Source organism: Pieris napi, chromosome 15, assembly GCF_905475465.1.
Source record: "Pieris napi chromosome 15, ilPieNapi1.2, whole genome shotgun sequence".
Taxonomy (NCBI): Eukaryota; Metazoa; Arthropoda; class Insecta; order Lepidoptera; family Pieridae; genus Pieris; species Pieris napi.
The window spans coordinates 8576576-8599312 of record NC_062248.1 but is presented as its reverse complement, the minus strand read 5'-3'; the positions used below and the strand labels follow the sequence as shown (position 1 = coordinate 8599312).

At 40.8% G+C, this 22737-nt stretch overlaps 3 protein-coding genes across 6 annotated transcripts; 1 reads left to right on the top strand and 2 right to left on the bottom strand.

Annotated features, from left to right (window-relative positions):
- Positions 1–1282: 1282 nt before the first annotated feature.
- Positions 1283–11705, bottom strand: LOC125056439 (katanin p80 WD40 repeat-containing subunit B1). 3 transcript variants are annotated; one of them, XM_047659530.1, is made up of 16 exons: positions 11448–11705; positions 11233–11363; positions 10808–11141; positions 10285–10483; positions 9968–10118; positions 9498–9672; positions 8151–8285; positions 7527–7583; positions 6961–7128; positions 5879–6019; positions 4841–4943; positions 4271–4409; positions 3858–3998; positions 2718–2830; positions 2254–2328; positions 1283–1985 (listed from the first exon to the last, which is right to left on the bottom strand). In XM_047659530.1, exons 1-16 carry the CDS (start codon positions 11476–11478, stop codon positions 1730–1732), a joined length of 2349 nt encoding a protein of 782 aa, XP_047515486.1. In that variant the 5' UTR covers positions 11479–11705; the 3' UTR covers positions 1283–1729. The 3 variants fall into 3 exon arrangements, with proteins under 3 accessions (XP_047515486.1, XP_047515487.1, XP_047515488.1); XM_047659531.1 differs by having other exon boundaries at positions 8208–8285; XM_047659532.1 differs by lacking the exon at positions 5879–6019.
- Positions 11706–12855: 1150 nt separating this feature from the next.
- On the top strand, positions 12856–13903 carry LOC125056441 (UPF0598 protein CG30010). Of its 2 annotated transcripts, none has more exons than XM_047659534.1 (2): positions 12856–13103; positions 13176–13903. In XM_047659534.1, the coding sequence occupies exons 1-2, from the start codon at positions 12942–12944 to the stop codon at positions 13692–13694; spliced, it is 681 nt and encodes a 226-aa protein (XP_047515490.1). In that variant the 5' UTR covers positions 12856–12941; the 3' UTR covers positions 13695–13903. The 2 variants fall into 2 exon arrangements, 1 of the variants encoding a protein (XP_047515490.1); XR_007118061.1 differs by having other exon boundaries at positions 12961–13098; positions 13176–13225.
- A 137-nt stretch (positions 13904–14040) lies between these two features.
- On the bottom strand, positions 14041–16018 carry LOC125056440 (AKT-interacting protein). Its single transcript, XM_047659533.1, has 5 exons — positions 15627–16018; positions 15486–15550; positions 15309–15409; positions 15010–15197; positions 14041–14480 (listed from the first exon to the last, which is right to left on the bottom strand). The coding sequence occupies exons 1-5, from the start codon at positions 15701–15703 to the stop codon at positions 14228–14230; spliced, it is 684 nt and encodes a 227-aa protein (XP_047515489.1). The 5' UTR covers positions 15704–16018; the 3' UTR covers positions 14041–14227.
- Between the last annotated feature and the right edge of the window lie 6719 nt (positions 16019–22737).

Genomic DNA, 22737 nt, shown 5'->3' with positions numbered 1-22737 from the left:
TCTAGAACCCAGAACCACTGACCTCTATCTATAGACAACTAGCAAACTCGGCGAACTCCGTTTCGCCACCCGATGGCTTCGTTTTATGTAACATTTCGTTTGGTGATGCCGCTTTTCTGTTGAAATTTTTCCTGAATTTTCTTTATCGTGCTATAAACCTCACGGAGCCCGAGATCTTTCCAACGAATGCAAAACCGTGGAAATCGGTTCGTGCGTTCTGAAGTTATAGCGTCAGGAAGGACCCGACTTATTTTTATATAGTAGATGTAGAGTAGGATTGTTACCTACATATTAGTTTACGTGCTGGGAATTCCCCAATGAATCAGAACTAACCCTTAGCAAAAACCAACCGTCTAGTATTATCTTTGCCTCACTCAAACGCTGAGTGCGAACGCAAGTTTAGTGAAATTAATAATATAAAAACCAAGCAGAGGAACTGTCTGATCACAAATACTATTAAAGAAAATATGTTAGCTCAGCAAGCCATTCGTCGAAATTCTGAAAACTGCGTCAAATTTAATCCCACTAATGAAATGATTTTGAAGATGAATGCAAAAATTTATCAAAATCATGAGGAAATTATTTTAGAATAACTTACAATGATATGTATTTACAAATAAATTAATACAGCATCTTATTTTTCTTTTAATATTTAAACAAACTTTTACTGTAATCGAATTTGAAATCTGCTGTATTGTTTTAAGAAACTACTATATTTTTTAGCTGACAACACTGTAATTTTACTTTTGGGATCTGGAAGCACTGCCCTAGAGTGTTATTGTAATACTGTAGGCGCCATTTTTTTTAGATGAATCTTTGAAGCTACTGTAATTGTTGGATAATTATTATTATACAAATAGCTAGTAACCACACTACTACTAGTAAAGACTAGTCATCAATGATGATTTAGAATAAGAATCTATCTAATTTATTTTATGAGTTCAGTTACGATGACAAAATAACATTCTCATTAATGACCTAATTCTATAGAGGTGTTTATGTTTAGTACACAACCTCGAAGATGCTTATCCTTATTTACAGAAAGTATATTCTCAATGTATGAAGAAGGTAAATGTATAAGATTCTTTTAGCTCATAAATGCTAAAAAGAACCTTATGTTTCTATTAGAGATTGTCTTTGTCTTAAAGAAGCTTTAGGTTAAGGTCTTTTTAAACATCTACCTTCTGGTGTTTTGTTGAGATTTCCGACCATTATTATTATATGGATGGCATAATCGGGAGAAATTATTCTCCAAAAGACAATTAAAGAAGATAATCACTGAAATACTCTAAATAAATGATTTATTTGTAATAAACATATCGTAAATAACATCAGTCTATTTTTTGAACTCATGCATAATAATAATACTAAAATAAAATAAGGTCAGAAGTAAAATCAGTGTTATGTAAAAAGAATGGTTTTGTTTTTATATTTGAACCAACATATTATTAACAATTTTAATATATTAACATTACTAACATAAATATTAGTTACATGTTGATTATAATTAGTGAGTTTTAACTTTAATAAAGATTTAAGTGAAATAATCATTATTTATTAATTTAATTAGTGTTCACTGCTATTAATAAAAGTTCAATTCTTATATAATTGTTTTTAAATTTTCTATTTTATTGTTATGTCTAGTATAAAAATGTTTTTACCTTCAATAAAACCCTAATTTCAAATGAGATTTATAAATAAGTACATGGGCGCTATTTATTGATTCATTTTAATCAAGTCCTTGTTGCATTAATGTATGAAGATCTCGGAAAGCTGCACCTAACCTGCCCTGGAGTGTTTGTCTTTTCAGTAAAAAGGCACGAATGTCTATTAGAAGCTGGTGTATTTGAGCACATTTAGCATATCGTTCCTCCCTCGGAATGTCAACGCCAAGTGTACGTACGGGCGCGCTAACGTTCGCACGTACAACTGATGAGAAGTTACGTACGATAAGTCTTAGAGCATTACATCCACATTGCATGTATCTGAAATAAAGTTTCAATTATAGGTTACCTAAAGAGAATTTTAATAGTTGTTGAAATACTTATTAAGCTTGAATACAAAATATTAGATCTCCCTTTTGGAAGGACATTAGCTTACATACTACAAGTTGTTTTCCATAGACACTACATTTAACAGCAGTTATTAAGCTAAGATGCTAAAGCTTGGCAAGTCACAACACTGCAACATGATTTCACGTGCCTGCTTGCAATTTTTAAGTTCACGTTTTCTATGATTACAAATCATACTTACGATTCATATTTGCTTTGTAACAATTCGAAAATCTTGGGTAGCATTAACAAACATATATCCAAGTTCCACAGGGTTCTGTAATAGAAAAAATCCTTTATGTACGAAAGCCTAGTGACTTTACAGAAACTTAATTTAATTGGTATAATAATTAATTTTATGCGAAAATAACAATAACATTTGGTTCATATTATTGCAAGTGAAATAATTAATTTCCAATTTTGCTGATTCTTAAAATACTCAACTATAACAAACACCTGTTGGTTTTTAACATACGGGAGCCAAGATGGCGCTCTGAATCTTCCTCTATGAACTAAAATCGTCTATGTGTATCAATCTTAGCAGATTGAGTTGTATTAAAAGATATAAATGAACCACATAAAGAAATCTGAGACCAAGATCCATAAAGTGTTGTTCGTTATTCTTATTAGATAATAGGCAAATAAAAAAAACAATTATGTACTTACGGTCTGTGTGCCATTACGTTCAAAATATCTAGTATAACGGAGGCGTCTTCTAAGGCAATAACCGATTCAAGGGCCGACTTTAGGCTCTTGTTTACTCTTACTGAGTGGAAAATCTGCAATAATAATACGGAATATTCTTAAACATACTAAAAAATTATCTTATATTATTAGCCATTTTAACTACCCATAGCTGTTAATGGTGATTTATGCGTGGTGTATGATCGTGGTATTTTTTTTGTAACTACCCGCAATCAATATATATAAAAATGAAACCCGTTTTCCGTTGTCACGACATAACATGAAAACGGCTTGACCGATTTGACTGATTTTTTTTAATAATATTCCTTGAAGTACGAGGATGGTTCTTACGGAGAGAAAAATTTAAAAAAAATGAGTGAAAAAGTCTAAAAACAACACTTCTATATTCCCATACAAAATATTCGTAATAATACTTAAAAGTCAATTTGAACTTTAATACCATATCATAAAGTTCAAATGTTAGTGGAGGGGTTCCGGGAAGGTAAATTTTTAATTTTTGACATAATGTATTTGTTGTCTTATCAACTTTCTTTTTTTTATATTATTAGCTAGACCGGTGTCCCGAATCTCAGAATAAGTATTTAAAAAAAATAAAGAATCGACTGTTAGGCGGTACGATGTTCGCCAGGCCAGCTAGTTGTTCAATAATATATAAATTGGTTTCCTCGGAAATGCACCTATTTATACTAATAATAATAATATGATTGGACAATTCACACCAATTGACCTAGTCCCATGCTAAGCTGGTGAAGCTTGTGTTATGGGTACTAGGCAACGGATATACATACATATTATAGATAGATAGACATATAAATACATATTTAAACACTCAAGACCTAAACACAGCACCAAATGCTCATCACATCTATGTTTGTCTCAGCCGGGGATCGAACCCGGGACCCATGGATTTAAAAACGAGGATAGATTTGTATGTAACAAATAACCTCAAAAACTACTAGATCAATTAAACAAAATCTTTCACCATTGTATTGGTGGTCACATTATTCCTAAGTGACATACATGGGTTATATTTATTTCCAACATATATAAAAGAATTTCCGCAAAAGGTAAGGACTTTTAATAATGAGGTGTATGGTTTACCTGCAACGCCCGTTGTCTAGCTGAGAGAACAGCCATCATGGAGTCATGTCCCCTCATCATCACCCCAAGTACTTCTTGTTCGCTAGGCTCTGCCCCGCCCCCGCGACCACCGCGACGCGCTCCACATGCAGTTAGACCACGCTAATAATAGGATATAACACTATTTTAACACTTGTTTGACGGTGAAAGAAAACATTGCGAAGATCTGTATCTGACACAAAAAATATCACATGTTCATTACATTATTTTTTTTGTGCTTTTTAAGATTTTTTTTTTATTTAACTAGCCAAATATTTAAAAAAAATATTTTTAATGGTCTATTGGTTTCCTTTTAAGATTAGTAGTATACATGAGTTAAATAAAAAATTTCTAGGCAGTGATATATATTAGATATTTTGCTATAAATTTCTCACCGGAACAAAATCATCCAAATCCAATCCCACAGGTTTATCAATAGAAAGGGGAACAAACTCTAGTTCTGGTTCTCTTTCTGGAGCAGTTTCAACCGTCCTAGTTATAACTCGCTCTCGGGTGGCCGTATCAAATCTTGTTCTAAAAGATATATATTTTATTTTCGTAAAAAAATACACTGTAAACGAATTGAATCTCACCTTAATTATAATTTGTACTTAAAATGTTTTTCGTAACGTGATCTCTGAACGACTAGAGTATAGGCTTCTTATTGACCTGTACCAGGATATTGCATGGCCAGTAAAAGGCAAAATAAATTTGGTGTTTAATCTACTATATAAAAATAAGTCGGGTTTTCCTTCCTGACGCTATAACTCCAGAACGCACGAACCGATTTCCACGGTTTTGCATTCGGTGGAAAGGTCCGAGACCTTGAGGTTTATAGCAAAGAAAATTCAGGAAAAAATTCAACAGAAAAGCGGGATCACCAAACGAAATGTTACATAAAACGAAGCCATCTGGTGGCGAAACGAAGTTCGCCGAGTTTGCTAGTATGAAATATTTTTTTTTACCTGGAGTTCTGACTAGATGCTCTGGTAAACGAGAGAGATCTAGGCCCTAAAGATGTTGGGCCTAAGGAGACTTCACTGTTACTTGGCCGTAGATTACTTCCCGCTGAAAGAATTTGTACAAAAATCTATTCAACATACATTCTTTACATTCCACCATTTGGTAAACCAAAAAAAAAAGGGTGCGTGTACTTATGTACGCGCGTAAGAAGTTATACTTCTTTGGCCTTCTTTATTTTTTTTTAATATAATTAATTAATAATTAATATTTAACGTAAACAATTTCATAATATTTAGTATATTATTCAATTATTAATTAATATTAATAACAATTATTATTATTATTTATTATTTTATTAATTCAATTTAATAACTTGGTATGTTTCATAACCTTTTAACTAAGTAACAATAGGTCTTTGTGAAAAAGCATGGCTAAATTTCTTTGAAAAAATAATTAAAACTCCTTTATTTGTTTAAAAGGTAAATGCCATTATGGTCATTCAAAATTCTTTGCTAACTTCACGCATATTCTAATTTCTATTTCTTTTTACTTGTAGATTGTCTTATTCCCATCTCGCTCGCGCACGCTATAATCACACTGACAACTTTGTGTCACGGTGCGCGCGCAATCGTAAAATTTCACTCTCATCAATTTTTCATAACGCGCCTAAAGAAGTATAACTTCAAAAATTACTTAATTGTTGCATTTACTGTTGTACACAAACAAAAAGAACAAATCATGTATTTTTTTTACTTTTGATCTTGGCTGAGTAAGAAAAATTTTCTTTTTTGTATTATTTTAAAATAAAAATTTGTATATCTGGAATAGATCACAATTATACCCAGGACTAATAATACCCGCGATAATTGGGACTCTATGATAACTGTTAAGTCGTAAAACCTATTACTTAATTTGATGGAAAGGGCGGAAACAATGAAACTTTGGGTAGTTCTCGTAAATCGGATTACTTATTTACATTGAGGTAAAATTTAAACCACAAACCAATGCTAAGCAAGAAAAAATCAATAACCGAAACTTACATATTTCGGTGTTTGATTTCGTTTCCTTGTAAGAGTTATGCCTGTTAAGCGATGGCGCTTGAACGCTCACAGTGAAATTGTTTATGGTTGACGTTTGCACGTTTGTTAATAAGCTGTCATCTTTATTGCTGTCAAGTATTCCTGTCAATATTAATACCAAGTTAGTATGAAGCTTCGATTTTAAAAAATATACTGTTATATGCATTTAACGTTCTCGTATATTCGTTCACCAATACCAAATCATGATTTTCGGACGTATGAAATATATTAAAAAAACTATATGAATAATTTTATTGACCTATAGAAGGGTACATTATGTTAACTATATGAAATATAACAAAGGTGTAAGAATCGCGTTACAGCCCGTTTCCACTAGTCGTAAGTCGCATAAGACTAAAAGTCGAAAGTCTGATGTCCCTGTTCACACTGCGTCGCGAGTCGTATAGGTAGTTTCGCGCCATTCGGTACGTAGCGAATTCGCGACATGGACGCCGACGAAGAACTTGTTGTGCGATGTACGAAGAAAATTAAAAAAGTTGAAAAAAATTTCAATTCCAAGAAAATACTGGATGCACCCAATCCTAACAGAAAGATCGACTTTGGGAAGTTATCAAAATTCAATACATGAATTAAGAAATGACGAATAAAACACGAATGGAGTGAGCAAGCAATGTGTAGCGATCTAGGAAGCGGGGCGGGGAGAGAGGTAACAACGCGCTCGAGTCGATTAGACGCACGACTAGTGTGAACAGCAACAAGCAGGCACCTATGCGAGCACGATTCGACGCGACTTTTAGTCTTAAAACGGGCGCTGGCCCGTCGGATAGTTTTTTGAGTTGTATTAGACTAAAAGTCGCGTCTCATCTGTGAACAACTCCATATAAAGTGTATGGTGACCAGAGCATTCGACTTTTAGTCTTATGTGACTTACGACTAGTGGGAACGGGCTGTGAGGGCGATAAGAAATACGACGGGACACAAAAAGATGTTGTTTTCTGTCGCAAATTTTACTTCACCATCAGCGGTTTTCATCAATAGACTAAGCAACATATTGAAGCCATATGAGATGTGATATGACTTACTGGGAAACTCATTTCTCTTCTCCAACACGGGGTAATGGCTAGCGGTGGGTATACGCGAGTGTTCGGGCCTTTGCCTCTGAGGGGGCGAAGGCTGGGGCGAAGGGCGAGGGGGCTCCTCTAGCAAAAGGTCACGTAATGACGTACTAACTGAACTCTCGAGTTTACACTCTGAAAATAAAAATATTTTTATTAGACTAAGAACTGTAGATGAATTTACTGTGTTACAAATAACTTATAAATATGTGTATGTGTAAATATAAATAAATTATATTATAACTAGATTTCAAATCGGTTTTATTTCTTTTAATGCTCCGTTCATTAAAGTTATTTTATTAAATTGGGATTTATTCAGTGTTCGTTACGAAAAATAATTAGCCTGTTTTGGGAGAAAATGTCATGATTTAGTTCCATTGACAGTTAAATCAAGTCTTGTGTGTGTGTCTCGTTACGAAATACAAAACAAACGACCATTAAAATTTGTGTCTGTGGACATAACATAATATGGTACTACTTTTGGGCGATCAACAATACATAAAGAAACACTAAAGATGTTTATAATTTCTTACCTGTCACAGAGTAATCTTCAGACGATAGGCTCGTAGCAGGCGGCGGTGTTCGTGTCACTAAATTAAATGTCAATGAATAAATTTAACTCTAAGAATGTTGTTGTATAAATCAATTTACAAATCGTAAATGACAGTACAATCTTAGTACATATTAATAAAAATTGATTAATGTTTTAAGAAATAAACAATAACTTATGATTTAAACGGCTATTACAAGTAGGTAAACGAGCAATCAAATAAAAATAAACGATTTGATTACTTTCGCAATAGACCTGAAAAATCTTGTGCGAAGCTTAAAAAAGTTTTTCACTGACTGACAATGCTCTTGCATTACTTTTGAGATATATTCTAATTATATAATCAGTAGGTAATCTGCGTATGTTCATTACCTACAGTGTGTTTAGAAAAGCCATAAAAAGAAAAAAGTTCAAGCAAATCTACTGTTTTCTAATATCCGACATACCTAAATCGAAAAGCATTTCTATACCGAATATTAGTTAATACATCCGAAGTTTTGAAGTTGCAGCATAAATAAATGTCAGTTGTCAAAAGGAAATGTCAATTGTCAAATCCAATTGTGAAGAGAAAGGGTGTTTAGGCTTGCGGTGTATAAGTGCTACTCACGCGCTCTAGAGGGTCGGAATATCTCAGTGTAGTCATTAATATTGGATATAACGGCACCTGACTCCTCGTCTGCTTCCGTCCCGGACGTCGACTCCTCTGCTGTCTTTTCATCAAGGAGCGTAGGTCTATGTAATACTGAAAGTATTATAAGTATTTTTTACTACTGTTATTTTAATATAACGGTTATTTTAATGTTACTATGATTAGTTAAAGACATTAATCGGCAGCTTGGTTAGTTTATACGAGGGTGGTCCGATAATGTCTATGCCTACAAAAAAAAATAGTTTTTGGAAAATTGTCGATTTATTTCTCAACATAATCCTTTGATTTCGATACACTTGACCCTGCGATGTTCCAACTTCTTTAACCCGTCTACTGGAGGTCTGCAAAGTAGGCCTCCGTGGCGGCGATAACCGTCTCAGTCGAATCGAAATTTCTGCCCGGCGAGTGACTTTTTCAAATTTGGAAACAAAAAGAAGTCGCATGAGTCCAAATCCGGAGAATACGGTGGCCGCGGCGACGGCGGAGTTGTGAGCCGGTGCATTATCCTGATGGAAGATAAAGTTTTCTTCGCCACATGGGCCGTTTTTTCTTCAATTCTGCGTCTAATCCTGTGTGTGTAGAGCCCTGTGATCCTTTGCCCTTCTGCAGGTAGTCGATTTAGATTATACTTTTGAATCCCAAAAGACGGTGGCCATCACATCACCTTTCCGGCCGATGGGACAATCTTTGCCTTCTTCGTAGAACGTTCGCCGAGTGAAGTCCACTGTTTCGACTGTCCATTGGTCTCTGGTGTGCAACAATGTATCCACGTTTCGTCCAAGGTCACGAAACGATGTAGAATCTTCTTAGGATTGGGGTTAAACGTCGTCAATTAAGTTGTTTAAATTCGTTGAGCCAATTTTTGACGGTCGCCATCGAAGAAGAATCAAAATCAATGCGCTCTTTGATTTTGCTGCGCGATTACTTTTTCATTTTTTGAAATCCGCAGCGCTTCCACACGCAGTCGCAGTAGCTGTCTACGAGAATGTTCTAAGCGAGGAAATATTGCTTATGCGATAGTGGTGCTGTGCTATCAGGCGGTGAGGCTAAGTACTTCTAAGACCATCCTCGTATCATGGTGATTGGTTGGTTGGGAGTCACCGCTTACACACATGTACTAAGCAATTCTATATATTCCGTCGGATATTTTTTTATTGTTTAAATCATTAAGCATTGCCATTGTTTGAAAACAATTGAATTAATTAAGGCCAGAACTTTCTTTAACTTTAACTATTATAAAACCTGATTGTCAAATAAAACTATTTTACGTAAGAAATGTTTACAAATATCATACTTTAGACTTACCCTCCTTAGCTGGTTTTTCTTTTGAGAAGCTCTTCCGCACGGTGTGACCTTTTTGGAAGGGTGAGAGGTCCCTTACCACAGTCGGAGCAGTCGGAGGCGGGCCTCCAAATGGATGCACTTTACTCAAGTCCACTACTGATAGCACTACATATGTTGAATGGAATGATCCAGCTATCTGTTGATGTAAACAGAAACAATTGAATACTTTATTTAAATAAGTATACCATACCATAAGTTACCTCAAACACTACTTGACAATTGATATTCATAGATTAATAGACATATTTTATATTTCTTCAGCAACCAATTAATATAGTTTATCTGATATTATAATAGCAATAGCATTCAATAATTATGTTTCCAATATTACATATAGAAGAAATCTTAACAAGTTTTTTTCTCTTCTTGTGTCTTTGTCTAATTTGTATTGAAAAGATTGAAAAGATTTGTACTGAAGAAAACACACTAACCAGCTGAGTTTGCGCAACTGTCATATCATGTATTTGTCCCCAGTGACCTGTTACAGTATCTAGGACTCGGGCAGGCTCCCATCCTATTACATGTAGGCCATCATTACCACAACCCAACAGTGTGGTACCATCATCACTGAAGGCCATATGTCTGACAAAGAGTATTACGATTAAAGACAGAACTACTACCATATAATAAAACTTAATTATTGCTCTTAAATTGATGATGTAAAAATTAAAACAACAGATTAAATTTGTATTAAAAATTTATAGATAGAAATCATTTTAGAATTCTTAATAATGCAAATAAAACATACCTTATTGATGTGTTATCTTTATCAAACTTAGACACCAACTGAAATTTTTCCATATCCCAAAAGTTAACTGTTCTATCTGAGCCACAACTAGCAAGCAAAAACTCATGTGGATGGAACTTAACACAGGTAACAGCCGATGTGTGTTCCATGAATTCTTGCAATACTTTACCAATTCTAACATCCCAAACTTTAACCAACCCTGTAATAATTTACAAAAGGTGTTTGAATTAATAGTAAATCCAAGATTGTGGTCTATATTGTCAGGATTAGCAAGAGAGATTTCACATGTTTTCAGCTTTAGAAATATAATTAAAGATTCTGTTTAGAATAATTTCATAATGTACAGAAATCTTGATTAATACAAAAAGTGACACTATAATGATTAATATTAAGGTCACAATATTATTATTATATATAAGCATTATATAAAAAAAATGATTGCAAGGTTAAGGCTTGAAGCAATCATCAAGAAGTTATTTCCTAAAGCTGCAAATTAATTACTACCAAACGAATATATAATTACCATCTTCACACGCAGATGCTATCCATTGACCGTCAGGACTGAACTGAAGACTATTCACAGCTAGGCGGTGACTTGAATAAGTTACAATACAACCTCTTTTTCTGGTATCCCACAACTTTATATGACTATCACATGATCCAGTGGTCAAATAGTCACCATAAGGATGAAAGTCCATACATTTTATAGCTCCTTTGTGACCAGTAAAAGTTCTCAGCAGTTTTGCAGCTTCTAAGTCCCAAATTTTTAGTGCACCAGTTTGGGAACCAGCACAAACCAAGTCTTCAGAATGACCAAAACACACACATTCCACTGGGGTAGTATGTCCACTTAGGCTCTGTAAATTGGTTATTCATTGAATACTATATCAAAAAAAAGGTGTTAAACACATTTTATGAATTTTATATAAATTTATACTTTGAGCATACCATTAAGCATCCCTGTCTACCAATTGCCCATAAATTCACTTTTTTATCATCACCTCCAGTAGCCAATACTTGATTGGATTTATGTCCCATGGCCAAGCAGTTGACATTCGCTTTGTGGGCGACAAATTCTTCTACAAAAAGTTAAGATGTATAAATATTATGACTAACTTCAAGAAAACAAATTGTTCATACTTCTTTTTATCAATATTACTTACGAAGTTTCCATGATCTCCTTAGCGTATCCATAATTTAAAACCATTCCTTGTTCTAGTCTCGTTTTACAGATTTTTGTAGATTCAATTTTAATCACTTCTTCATTTTCGATCTTTATACGATCGTGATAGTGCTATTTAAATTAAAACTGTTTGTTGAAATTTGCTAAACGAATTTATACAAGAATTTCAGTAAAGCTGTTGGTGCCTTTCATTTCATTCCTTAAAATTTATAAAAATAGATTTTGAATTTTGATATTTTGTATTGTATTCATATCTCATATAAAATTTACTAATGTCAGTTGTCACCACAGAATATCTAATGCTTACAAATTGTTATTGTCAAAAAGACTGGAGTTATTTGTTCTTTGAAAACGATCATTCGACACCTATAAAGGTGGGAACTGACCAAAGTTACGATGTGTAATGTAGCATTCGCATCGAGCGTGTAACGCATCGAGCATGTTTTAAAATCGGCGTAACATGCTCGTCAAAACTCTGTGCTCCACTTTCGCCGCCAGTGTTCACGAGATGTGATAGTGATAATGTTGATATCTTTCATTCTATTTAATTATTGTTTCATCCAAATTAAGAAGAAGAAAAAATGTTACTGGACATAAAACTTATTTAAAAACACAGGCGTATGAGGTGGTTTGTTATTGATTGCAATATTAAAAACCAAATGATTACTGGACAGTATAAAAACTTTGTACGTAGGTCTTGATTTTGAAGAACTGTTGAATTTAATTGGACCAAAAGTACTTAAAAAAAGACACAATTTATAGAAAATCATAATCATGATCACTCGCGACGTGCGACGCGTAATTACTGAACCGCGTAACAGTCAAAGGATTCGCCAAAAAACCGACAGCCGGGTGGAGCACTCAAAGCGAGCAACGAGCCGCTCGTTGCTCGCTGGTTTCCCCGTAACACCTTGTACTGACTGCACGAATGCTCGCTGTGTACCATTACATTACACCTCGTAACGTTGGTCAGTTCCCACCTTAAGAGATACAGATTTTTTTATGCACGTAGATGTCCATATTACATGTTAACAAATTACATTGTAGGCTACAACTTACAAAGTAAAGAAGCGTTAAATCGTAAACTTCATCTATTTTTCATTTACTAATTAAACTTTTTTAGCTTAGTTTACTCTCATACTACCACTAATGATTAGTTTTATTTTAAAATTCCGTAAAAAGTAACAATTGACTAGTTCTAATTCATTGGAAAAATGCGCAAATAAATTTATAAAACAAGAAATTATTAAAATACTTTTATTCATCATACGACTACGACTGTGGTCTGAAGCTGAAGTCATAATTGTTACTGAGCTGACACTTGACACTTTATTTTAAACGGACTACGGGGTACCTTTTAAGTTTTAGGCTTTTATATACAAATGAAATTATTTATTATCAACATTTCAAATTAATATTATATTAATCATTTGTTTTAATTAACAGGCTCAATAATATCACGGCACATATAAAAATGTGTGCAACCGGTATCCGTTTATTTAAAACAAATTTTTCTACTTTATTAACACAAAGAAATGTTTTTTTACAAAGTTTTAGAAGTTTAAAATATATACAAGGTCAAGAACCAGAGCCAAAAATTAGGGAATATTTTTATTATATTGATCATCAAGGTATGGTGGGTGTTTTATTATCTATTATTAGTTGTATGGTTTTTAACAGTTCATAATACATATATATTTTTTTTTAGTTATTTCTAGATGATTCTAAAATGAAAAACTTTACGTCTTGCTTTAAAGAGAAAAAGTTTTTAGAATTCTTTTTTAAACGAATTCGTTTAAATAAAACTGGAAGATACCAAGAAGAATTTCCATATGTATCTTTGTGTGGACGAGAACGAAATTATATAAGATGTGATGATGTACCTATAGTTTTTACCCATATAATCAATAAGGAAACACATAAAATCCAATTACTTACATATGCATATGTAGGAGAATCATTGACATATAAATTGATGCCTGAAAAAATATATATGTCACCTGATACTGGAAGAGTATACCATCCTGCAGATGATAAATATGGTGGAGTAGGATTAATAAGATCAAAACTTGCTATAGAATTAAGTAAACATTTCACTTTTGGAAATGGAGAATGCAATCCACCTACTCATTTTACATGGAATGAAATAATTTATGACCTAGATCTGTTGTGGTTTCATGATAAAGTACAACAGTATAATTTGAAAATTAATAACAATCCCGAATAAGAAACAATTATATATTTAGTTGTTAGTACTTATTAACAATTTTTTTAACTATATTTAACAATACATATATTTAAGGTAGTATTTATACAATAAATATATTTTAAATCTGATTTTATTTGCCTTAATCAAGTCTTAAGATTTGTATACAAATCAAATCAATTCTGACAAACAAAGAAAATCTGGCTCTTTCAAAACGAATGAAATCATATCTTGCTGAAGTCTTTTTAAAACAAGGAGCATAATAAGATTCTACTACCGTTAATACACTTAAAATACATGTTTAAAATTACTAACTCCTAAGCTTGTACATTCAAATTAAAAATTTATATTACACATAAAATAGAAGTTAAAAAAAATAATGTATATTAAACAAGAAAACACTTTCAATGTGAATAATTAAGATCCTAAAAAGGAAGTATAGCATAGCAATAGTGATTTGCTTACTACCTTATCTGTTGTGCTTTTTAGTTAATCACAGTTTTCTAATATGGCTACAGTTTTTTGTGATATAATATAAATTGTAGTGTATTCATTTATTGTGATGTATCTTCTTTTGAAAATGATTGATAAGATCCAGTTTGTACCCAAGATATACCATGAGAATTCTCATCATTCTCTTTCTGTTTTAACATTTTATTTTTAGCAACATCATGTATCTTCGGATCATAGGGTTGAAAAGTGATGTAGTGCTTATCCTCTGTTAAAGGTGCATCATACATGTGCTCATGGCTTAGTGTTACACATTCTTTAACTTTTTCTATAAATGCCTTTTTGTTGGTTTTGAACCTTAAATGGTAAATAATAAATTAATTTTTGTCAAGTTAATCTTAATAAAACATGTAACAGTAGGATCCTTTACAGTAAATATTCCTAGAGGAGCCCATGCTCCAAGCACTTTATTTTGACAATAAGGAACAGGTTGGTAAATTAGTCTCTTTTTCAAATCAAAATCTATTTAATAAAGAAGAAAAACTCACATTTATATTGTAATCAATAATGATAAAGCATATTATGGATCAATGGCGTAACCATACGATCTGGGGCCCGTGGCGAATTCTTTTGATGGGGCCCTATCAGTAAAAATCATCATGTTATACTCAGATTAATTTCGACACATTGTACATGTCCCCCTATTGGCCATAGGCCGCCTCTATGGCCGCCACGCTAGCCCAATGCGTATTGGAGACTTCACATTCATCCGTGGAACTTAATATCTCTTGGGCAGGGGCCCTCTGCATTTTGCCAGCCCTGCCACCCAAGTGTTACGCCACTGTTATGGATATAAATATATATATATTAATAAAAAATTGCTTACATTAATGATGCTTCATTATTTGCTGGTGCTTTTATGTTGATGTTATTAAATATCCAAAGTAAATATTTCAGTATTTGCCAAATATGGTTTTGTTTCTTATCCCACTGAGAAAAGACTTCATTAAGATTTAGATGACCGCTAATTGCATCTACTGCTGGGTGATATAACTGTGATGTAAATGTTATGCTCTAAAAATAAAATTACAATGAAGTATGTCAAAACATATAGTATGTTATTCATATTAAGCACTGCACAGAAGAATTTGAACATATAAATAACATTATACATAATAGACTTACAGGAACCGTATCATCTGGGAATTTTTCTGGTAAAGATAGTGTAAAACGAAACACTCCTTCAGCATATATTCCTGTTCTTACAAAAATCACACCATACCACACTGAAATAATAATTTAAATAATATAAGACTTAGATAATATGCATTAAGAAAATAAAAATATTTATAATATACTTACAAAAAGAATTTTCATATGATGGTATTACATAAATTCCTTCCAAGTTTTCAGTTTGTAGCATACGGCTGAAATTTTAGTATTGTATTATTATATCTTACCAATTGCAGTTCAAGTAATAAATAATACATTGCACGAACTTACTATTCAGCCATAATGATATATTCCTGATGAAATATGGAATAGAGTTCCTTCATATTGCTGCCACTTTCTTTACTCATATGTAATTCTTGGAATATTTACTACTACTTTAGAGGAACCCCGTGTTTATATCATAACCCATTACTTCTTAAATATATTTATAATTAAAATCAAATAAGTAAACAGCGAAACCTGCGGAATAGAAAGTAGAAACACGTTTGTGGGAGTAAAATTATGTTAGCAAGATGAATACAAAAATAGTGACATAACCCGACTATCTAATTTTGAAAAGTTTTAATATAATTTAGCAATTTTGATCATGATTCAGTAAAATTGTAAAGTATAAGTTATAATATGTTTAAAAATAATAAATGCCAAATGGTAAACAATAGTCAATTGACAAATGACTATCACCGATCACGTCACTACTGTGTCAATGATTTAATTTTGACTATTAACACAGACAACATAAATAAAAATAGCCCTTTTTCGAGTACTTAACTAAACTAAAGGCCGGGTTATACTACAGCCACGCCGCGTGTCGCAACGCTGCCTGACGCACGGGCTGGTGATTATACTACAGTGTCGTGTCGCCGCGCGTGCTGATTCATTTTTGTGTCAGTTCAGTGGTGACCGCGTAAACGTCCGCATCTATTTACAATAATCTCTTCCGACTCAGATACGGATCTTGAAGAAGATATTGCTTGCCTATTTATGTTAAGCCAACTCAAGAAGAAAAAAAAATTGTTGGCCTATTTCTTGCCACGCTGCTGTTCTTATCAAATGGTCTTTATAATCTTTATTTTTAGGATCATATAAAAATTTATACTCTCTCACTAGCTCAATAAGTTCGTCAGCGGACATCTTGCGCGCGCTCTAAAATGTGGTAGATGTCTGCTTGCTTGCTCGTCAACACGCCGGAATGCGCAAATGCCGTTCTGTTATTGCTACACACTCCCTCTAGAGGGGTGTGTTTAAGCCCGTTCGGGGCTATGCCCCCTTCGGGTGGAGTGATTTCTCGCGCCCTGCTAATACAGGGCGGTACGGGGTCGAGGTTTTTCCTCTAGGTGGGGGCTGCAGCGCGCAAGGAGGCGTTGGCCTCAACTCGCTGCGCGCAGCCGATGGGGTCTATTCCGGGATGTCAAGTCCGGTGGTTTGGGGCCAAGGAGTATTCTCGACTTGGCCCTGGTGTCTCAATGGTTGGTATCGGGCAGCTACGCGGCTCGCGGTCAAGCTCCGCCGGGTGAGACCCCCGGTGGCCCCGGGGGAGGCCCAGCGAGGCGACCAGCGGTCGTAGCCGCGGTTGCTGCCCTGGTGTCACGTCCGGTGGTTGGGGTATCCGCGGAGAATAGCTCACGCGGATACCTGTACTTGTCTGGTGGCCTGGAGTGCCACGGCGCGATGTCCTTGAGGTGGGGATGTTGAGAGGCGTCCGCTCGATCGAACATCCCCTTGGTGAGCCGTGCGACGAACTCGTCGATTGACTCCATCCTCAAGTCTCGCGCTATGGTGGTGTTCCTGACGTAGCGGGGGGCCCCCACTGCGCGTCGTAGACTGATGTTCTGTACGGCGCGCAGTCTCTGGCGGTGGGTCTCCTTTGTGTAGGAGTACCACGCCGGTGCCGCATACGTCAAGTGTGGGCGCACATATAACTTGTACAGCGCGAGCTTGGTTCGGAGAGGTATGTTGCCGTAGAGTAGGGGGTAGAGCGCGTTCATCGCACCCTTGGCTCTCCCTACTGCCCTGTTGACGTGGTGCCGCATTGTGAGTCGCCGGTCTATGGTGACCCCTAAATATGTGACCGGCGTCTTCCACGGCACGTCCTGATCCAGGAATCGTAAGGGCGGCGGCAACCTACCTTGGCCAAAGGCAATAGCCTGTGTCTTGTTTGGGTTGGCGGCTAGTCTCCACTTTTCTAGCCACTCTGGCAGGAGGTCCAGAGCGCGTTGGAGTTTAACCGCAGCGTGCTTCGTGTGCAGAGATGTGGCCACGTACGCTGTATCGTCAGCGTAAAGGGCCAAGGCGCACCCTTCTGGGCACGGGACGTCGTCGGTATACGTGGCATACAAGATTGGAGACAGCACGCTGCCTTGTGGTACACCCGCCGTGATAGGTCGCGGTCTCGACGCAGCCTCTCCCGTCGCTACGAAAAACGTGCGATCAGTGAGAAAGGCGCGGAGCACGGCGACTATGCGGCGGGGCAGTGGAGATTCGGCGAGCTTCAGTACGAGGCCGTCGTGCCAGACACGGTCGAAGGCCTTTTCCATGTCCAGCATGACGGCTGCGGCCCCGTTCTTCTTGTTCAGGGCCGTGGCTGCAGTGAAGAGCACCTTCGTCAGCTGCAACGTCGTGCTGTGTTCGCCGCGGAAGCCAAACTGTTCGGGCCTTGGCTGCAGGTAAAGTTGGATCCTCTGCAGCAGCAGCCTCTCGAACAGCTTTGACTGCGTCGAGAGCAGAGTGATGGGCCGGTAGCTCTCGGGTCGGGTAGAGTCCTTCCCGGGCTTCGGTATTAAGATCACCTTGCCCTCTTTCCAGGTCTTCGGGAAGTGGAGGGTCCGGAGGATTCCCGTGAAAAGGCGCGCCAGCGCGACAATCCACCTCATCGGCAGATGGCGCAGCGCCTGGTGGGTGATGCCATCCGGTCCTGGGGCCTTCTTAAGTGGCAGTCGACGGATCGCCTTTCGCACTTGCGACGGCGAAAAGAAGATCCCGGCTTCGTCAGGTGGGATCGGGCTCGACAACCGGGCCTCGACAGCGCTCTCTACCTCAGCCACACGCGCAGGGGATGTCGCGGTGTTCGGCGAGAATTGGCGCTGGAGGTGTTCGGCGAAGATTTCGGCCCGATCGGTGTCATTGTAAGTGATGACGCCGTTGCTGTCATACAGTGGACGCTTCGGCTCTGGAGTCCGGTAGAGACGGCGGCATAATTGGAAGAGGCGAGTAGGCTCTGTAGTGGCCTCTCCCAGTGAGTGCTCCCACGTGCGCCGCGCGTGTGTCGCCAGTTCGGCCTTGACACGCTCGGCGAGGCGGTTCAGCTGTGCCTTCAGCACTGGGCAGCGATTGCGCTGCCACTGCCTCCTGAGTGCGCGCTTCTGCTGGATCAGCTTTTGTACGTAGGGAGCGAGGTCCGGGCGTATGACCTCCGGCGGACGTGTCGTGGTGGCTTCCGCCAGAGCCGCCTGGAGTTGCCGCGTCATGGACTCCGCCATGTCGTCAACGGCGCCAATCGTCATGTCCGGTGGGCCGGGTGCAGGGGTTTCTCCAACGATGGACTCGAAGGCGTTCCAGTCGGTGAACCTGCAGGTGCGCGCAGGCGGGGATGGTGCCCCCGCGACGATGCACAGCACCGGCTGGTGGTCCGACTGGAATTCGTCCATCAGTACCTCCTGCGCCAGGTGGAGGCCAGGCCGGTTGTGTACCACCAAGTCTATGATGTCAGGCCTGTGGGCGTCTATTCTTGGGTAGTGTGTCGCGTCTTCTGGCCCGCACACGGTGTAACCTCGGGTCTCGGCGTATTGCAGAAGCCGAATCCCCCGCGGGCTGTTGGAGTGCGAGTGCCAGCTGATGTGCTTGGCATTCCAGTCGCCCGCGAGGATTGTTGGCCTCTGGTTGAGTGTGGCCTCCAATTCGGCTGGGATGAAGTTAGAGCCAGGGGGAGCGTAGGTGGCCAACACTTCTGTGGGCTGGCCACCCAGTTCCAGCTCTACCCCTAGCGTCAGGATGCCAGTGTGGTTTGTGGCCTGGATGGCACGATGAGGAATCCTCCTTCTAATCAGTATCGCCAGGCCACGTATGGGCGCCCCGTTGATCGCCTGGTGCTCTTCGCGGTAGACGAAGTAGCCCGCAGCACTCAGGCGGTCGGTGGAGCGCAAGTGAGTCTCGGAGATGAGCGCCACATCCACGTCTTGAGTACGCAAGATGTGACGCAGGTGGTGGCCTTTTCCCCGAAGGCCTGCGGCGTTCCAGTGCAGGAGGCGTAGGTTCATCTTCTTTGTTTTCTTACGCCTCGACTGCGCCCTCGGCGTCCTGCATGATGATCGGACGGGGGCGGGTATAGGGCGCCCATCAATTCGTTGACCGCCCTGTCAACCGCTTCAACGATCGCCGCCTCAATGGAAGGCGTCAGGCCCCCCAATGGGCCCCCACTGCGGGGGCGTGCGGCTCGCTGTCCGGCGGCTCTGGTGGCCCTACTGGGGCCGGCCTCGGCTTGCGCTGAAGATGATTCCGCGCGCGGGGGGGCGGGGGGTTGCAACCCCCCCCGACCTCTCCTACCTCTGGGGCGCCTGCGCTGACCTCGCAGGGGCTCCGTAGGGTAGGAGATGATGTCTACATCTCGATGGTACGAAACGTGCTGCCCATGGGCGCGCGGCTCAGCCTGCGCATGCGTGCGCGGCTCGTCTCCATTCTTTGCGGGTGCAGGGGCAGAAGCGCCATGTGCGCCATGCGCGCCATGCGCGTCACGCGCGCTCTGCGCGCCATGCGCACCACGCGCGCCCCGCGCGCCACTTGCGCCCCGCGCGCCACTTGCGCCAGGCGCGCCAGGCGCGCCATGTGCGCCACGCGCCTTCGAGGCGCCCATGCCCCGTGTGGTGTGTGCCACTGTGCCTGCGCGCTTATTGCGGGCCTCCTCCTTTAGCACAGGGCACGTGCTATGGTTCGCCGGGTGCGCCCCCTTGCAGTTGGCGCACTTCGGCGTTGCTCCCTTTGGCAGGGGGCAATCTGTGGTGTGGTGTCCCTCCCCGCACCTCACACAGGCTAAGGCCCGGTGGCATTGGTGCGAAGAGTGTCTAAATCCTTGGCACCGGTGACATTGGGCGGGGCCCCTTTTGCCCCGCCAAGACTCGATCGTGCTCCCCGGTATACACAGCAACTCCTTGATGCCATATATAGCGGGGGTGAGGTCGGGGGTGCGGCGCAAAATAACTAGGAAGATACACCCCGGTCTACCCTTCCTGGCGCGTATGGGCTGAGCATGTTCCGGCTCAAACCCGAGGTCGCGCAGCTCTGCCATGATGGCCTCGGGCTCCGTATCCGCCGGAACGCCCCGCACTGCCACCTTCAACTGCCTTTCAGCTGGCAGGGAGTAGGAAAAGTAAACGACGTTGACGCCTATACTCTCCAACTCCCCAAGGTACCGTTGTACCACACGGTACTCCTCCTCATCTTCTGGTATGATTTTCAACCCCTGTCCAAAAGCGCGCGCGTTGACTGTGCGTCCGAGCCTTTTTTTCATCTCCCTGATGTGTACCGTCCAGTCAGGGAGGGACTCGATCACAAACGGCGGATATTTCGGTTTCAACGCGGCGGGGGGCAGGTGTGCGAGGGGGGGCCGGCGGGCTACTGCCGGCGAAGCGGTCGTCGCGGCGTATGAATTCGCCGCGTCTTGCGGCGTCGATTGAACCGTCGCAAGTGGGGGTGCGGGGGGCACCGTGGTGGGCGTCATGCCCATGGGCGAGGCGGTCGTCACTAGATTCGTGTCCGCCGTGTCCTGCGGCTTCGTTTGAGCCGTCACTTGATGGGGTGCGGGGGGCGCCATAGTAGGCGTCATGCCCATGGGCGCATCCGCCAGTCGACGACGACGCGGGTCTCTTTGAGACAGCGGCGCTGAAAGTGTCTGCGGTTGCGGCGGCATCGTATGTTGTGACTGCGACTCGGTATTTGGCGGCGTCGTCTGTGCGCACACGCGCTTGGGCGCCGTCCCGGCGGCGTCCTCATAAAAGTCCTGCGGCGGCGGGCGGCGTAAGGAGAAATTATGTGCTCGCCTTGCCTCGGCGAGCGCATTGTGTTCGTCGCTTGATAAAGGCGATGTTAAGACACCCTGCTCCAGTAGGCGCCTGCGGGTTTGTGCGAGATATTCGCACATCGCTCGAGCAAGCCCGTCCGTGGCGAACCGGCCCATGATTGTCTGCGCAACAAAGAGCGCATCCATTTCATAGCCGGCCCGCGCGGATACGGGCTGCGATGGCCGCAGGTCGCCTTCTAGGTACGCGATCAACTCTTCGGGATCGCGCCCATGGGCAGGGTTGTCACCTTGGTGAATTAAATCAATTTCACTTACTGTGAATGTTTGATGTAAATGCGTAGATGTAGGTCGGTGCGGGGTGGCGACAAGGGCGCTCTCGTCGTCCGTATATCGCGACGAGAGCTGCGGCCTTAAATCGCCTCCGTGGGCACTTAAACTTCCACTTTCATTTATATTTTCACTGTCATTTACATCCGAGGTCGTACGCAATATTTTGCGTTGGCCACTAATTTCCTCCGCGGGGGAGGGGTTGTGGGGGGCCGCTGCGACGGCGTATACGTCAGCCGTATACCGCGACGAGAGCTGTTCGTAAGAAATGTTTTTATTTACACTGTCTTCGGCTCCCGATCCCAGGGCTCGATCGCTACGCGAGCGAGTCACTCCTGGGCCGGTCTGCCATACGCGACGCGGGTGTATTTTTCGTTGACGACGGCGGCGGCGGCGCGGCTCCACCGCGCGAGCGGGAGCGTTCTTTGGCGCGCGGGCCAGACTCGTCGCGACGGGATCTTCGCTCCATAGCGGGAGCTGGAGTCTGCCAGGCACAGCCTGGACACCTTAGTTTGGTCCGCGCATGCGCATCCCCCGGTGAGACCCGCTGGTGGGAAGCCGGGATAGGCGCAGCACTTTCCTCACCTTAGTGCCGGCGTAGTATTTGGTGCAGGCGGCTCCCTCGTACGGTGTTTGTTATTATCTTTACTTAATAAAGATTTTAAACAAAACGCAATAGAAGAAAAGGCTCGTGTGCTCAACCGGGTGGCAGACAGCTGTGTCTGCGCAAATGCGCGTAGCCACGTGGCGATTATACTAGCGCAGAGCGAGCCAACGGGACACTTCCCCCACTACCGAGCCCACGCCGATCGAAATCGAGCGATCTGCGTGGCGTCAGCTCACTCGGCGACACGCGGGGCTGGGTTAATGTAACCACGTTCATACTAAATGTATGTAACCGATCGCAATCCCACGCGTTGCGACACGCGGCGTGGCTGTAGTATAACCCCGCCTTAAGGCCATTGCCCATTATGTTTTACACTATAGTCGTATTTTTAATTAGACGAAGCCAACTGACAGTAGCTAATGTCACTTTGTAAAATA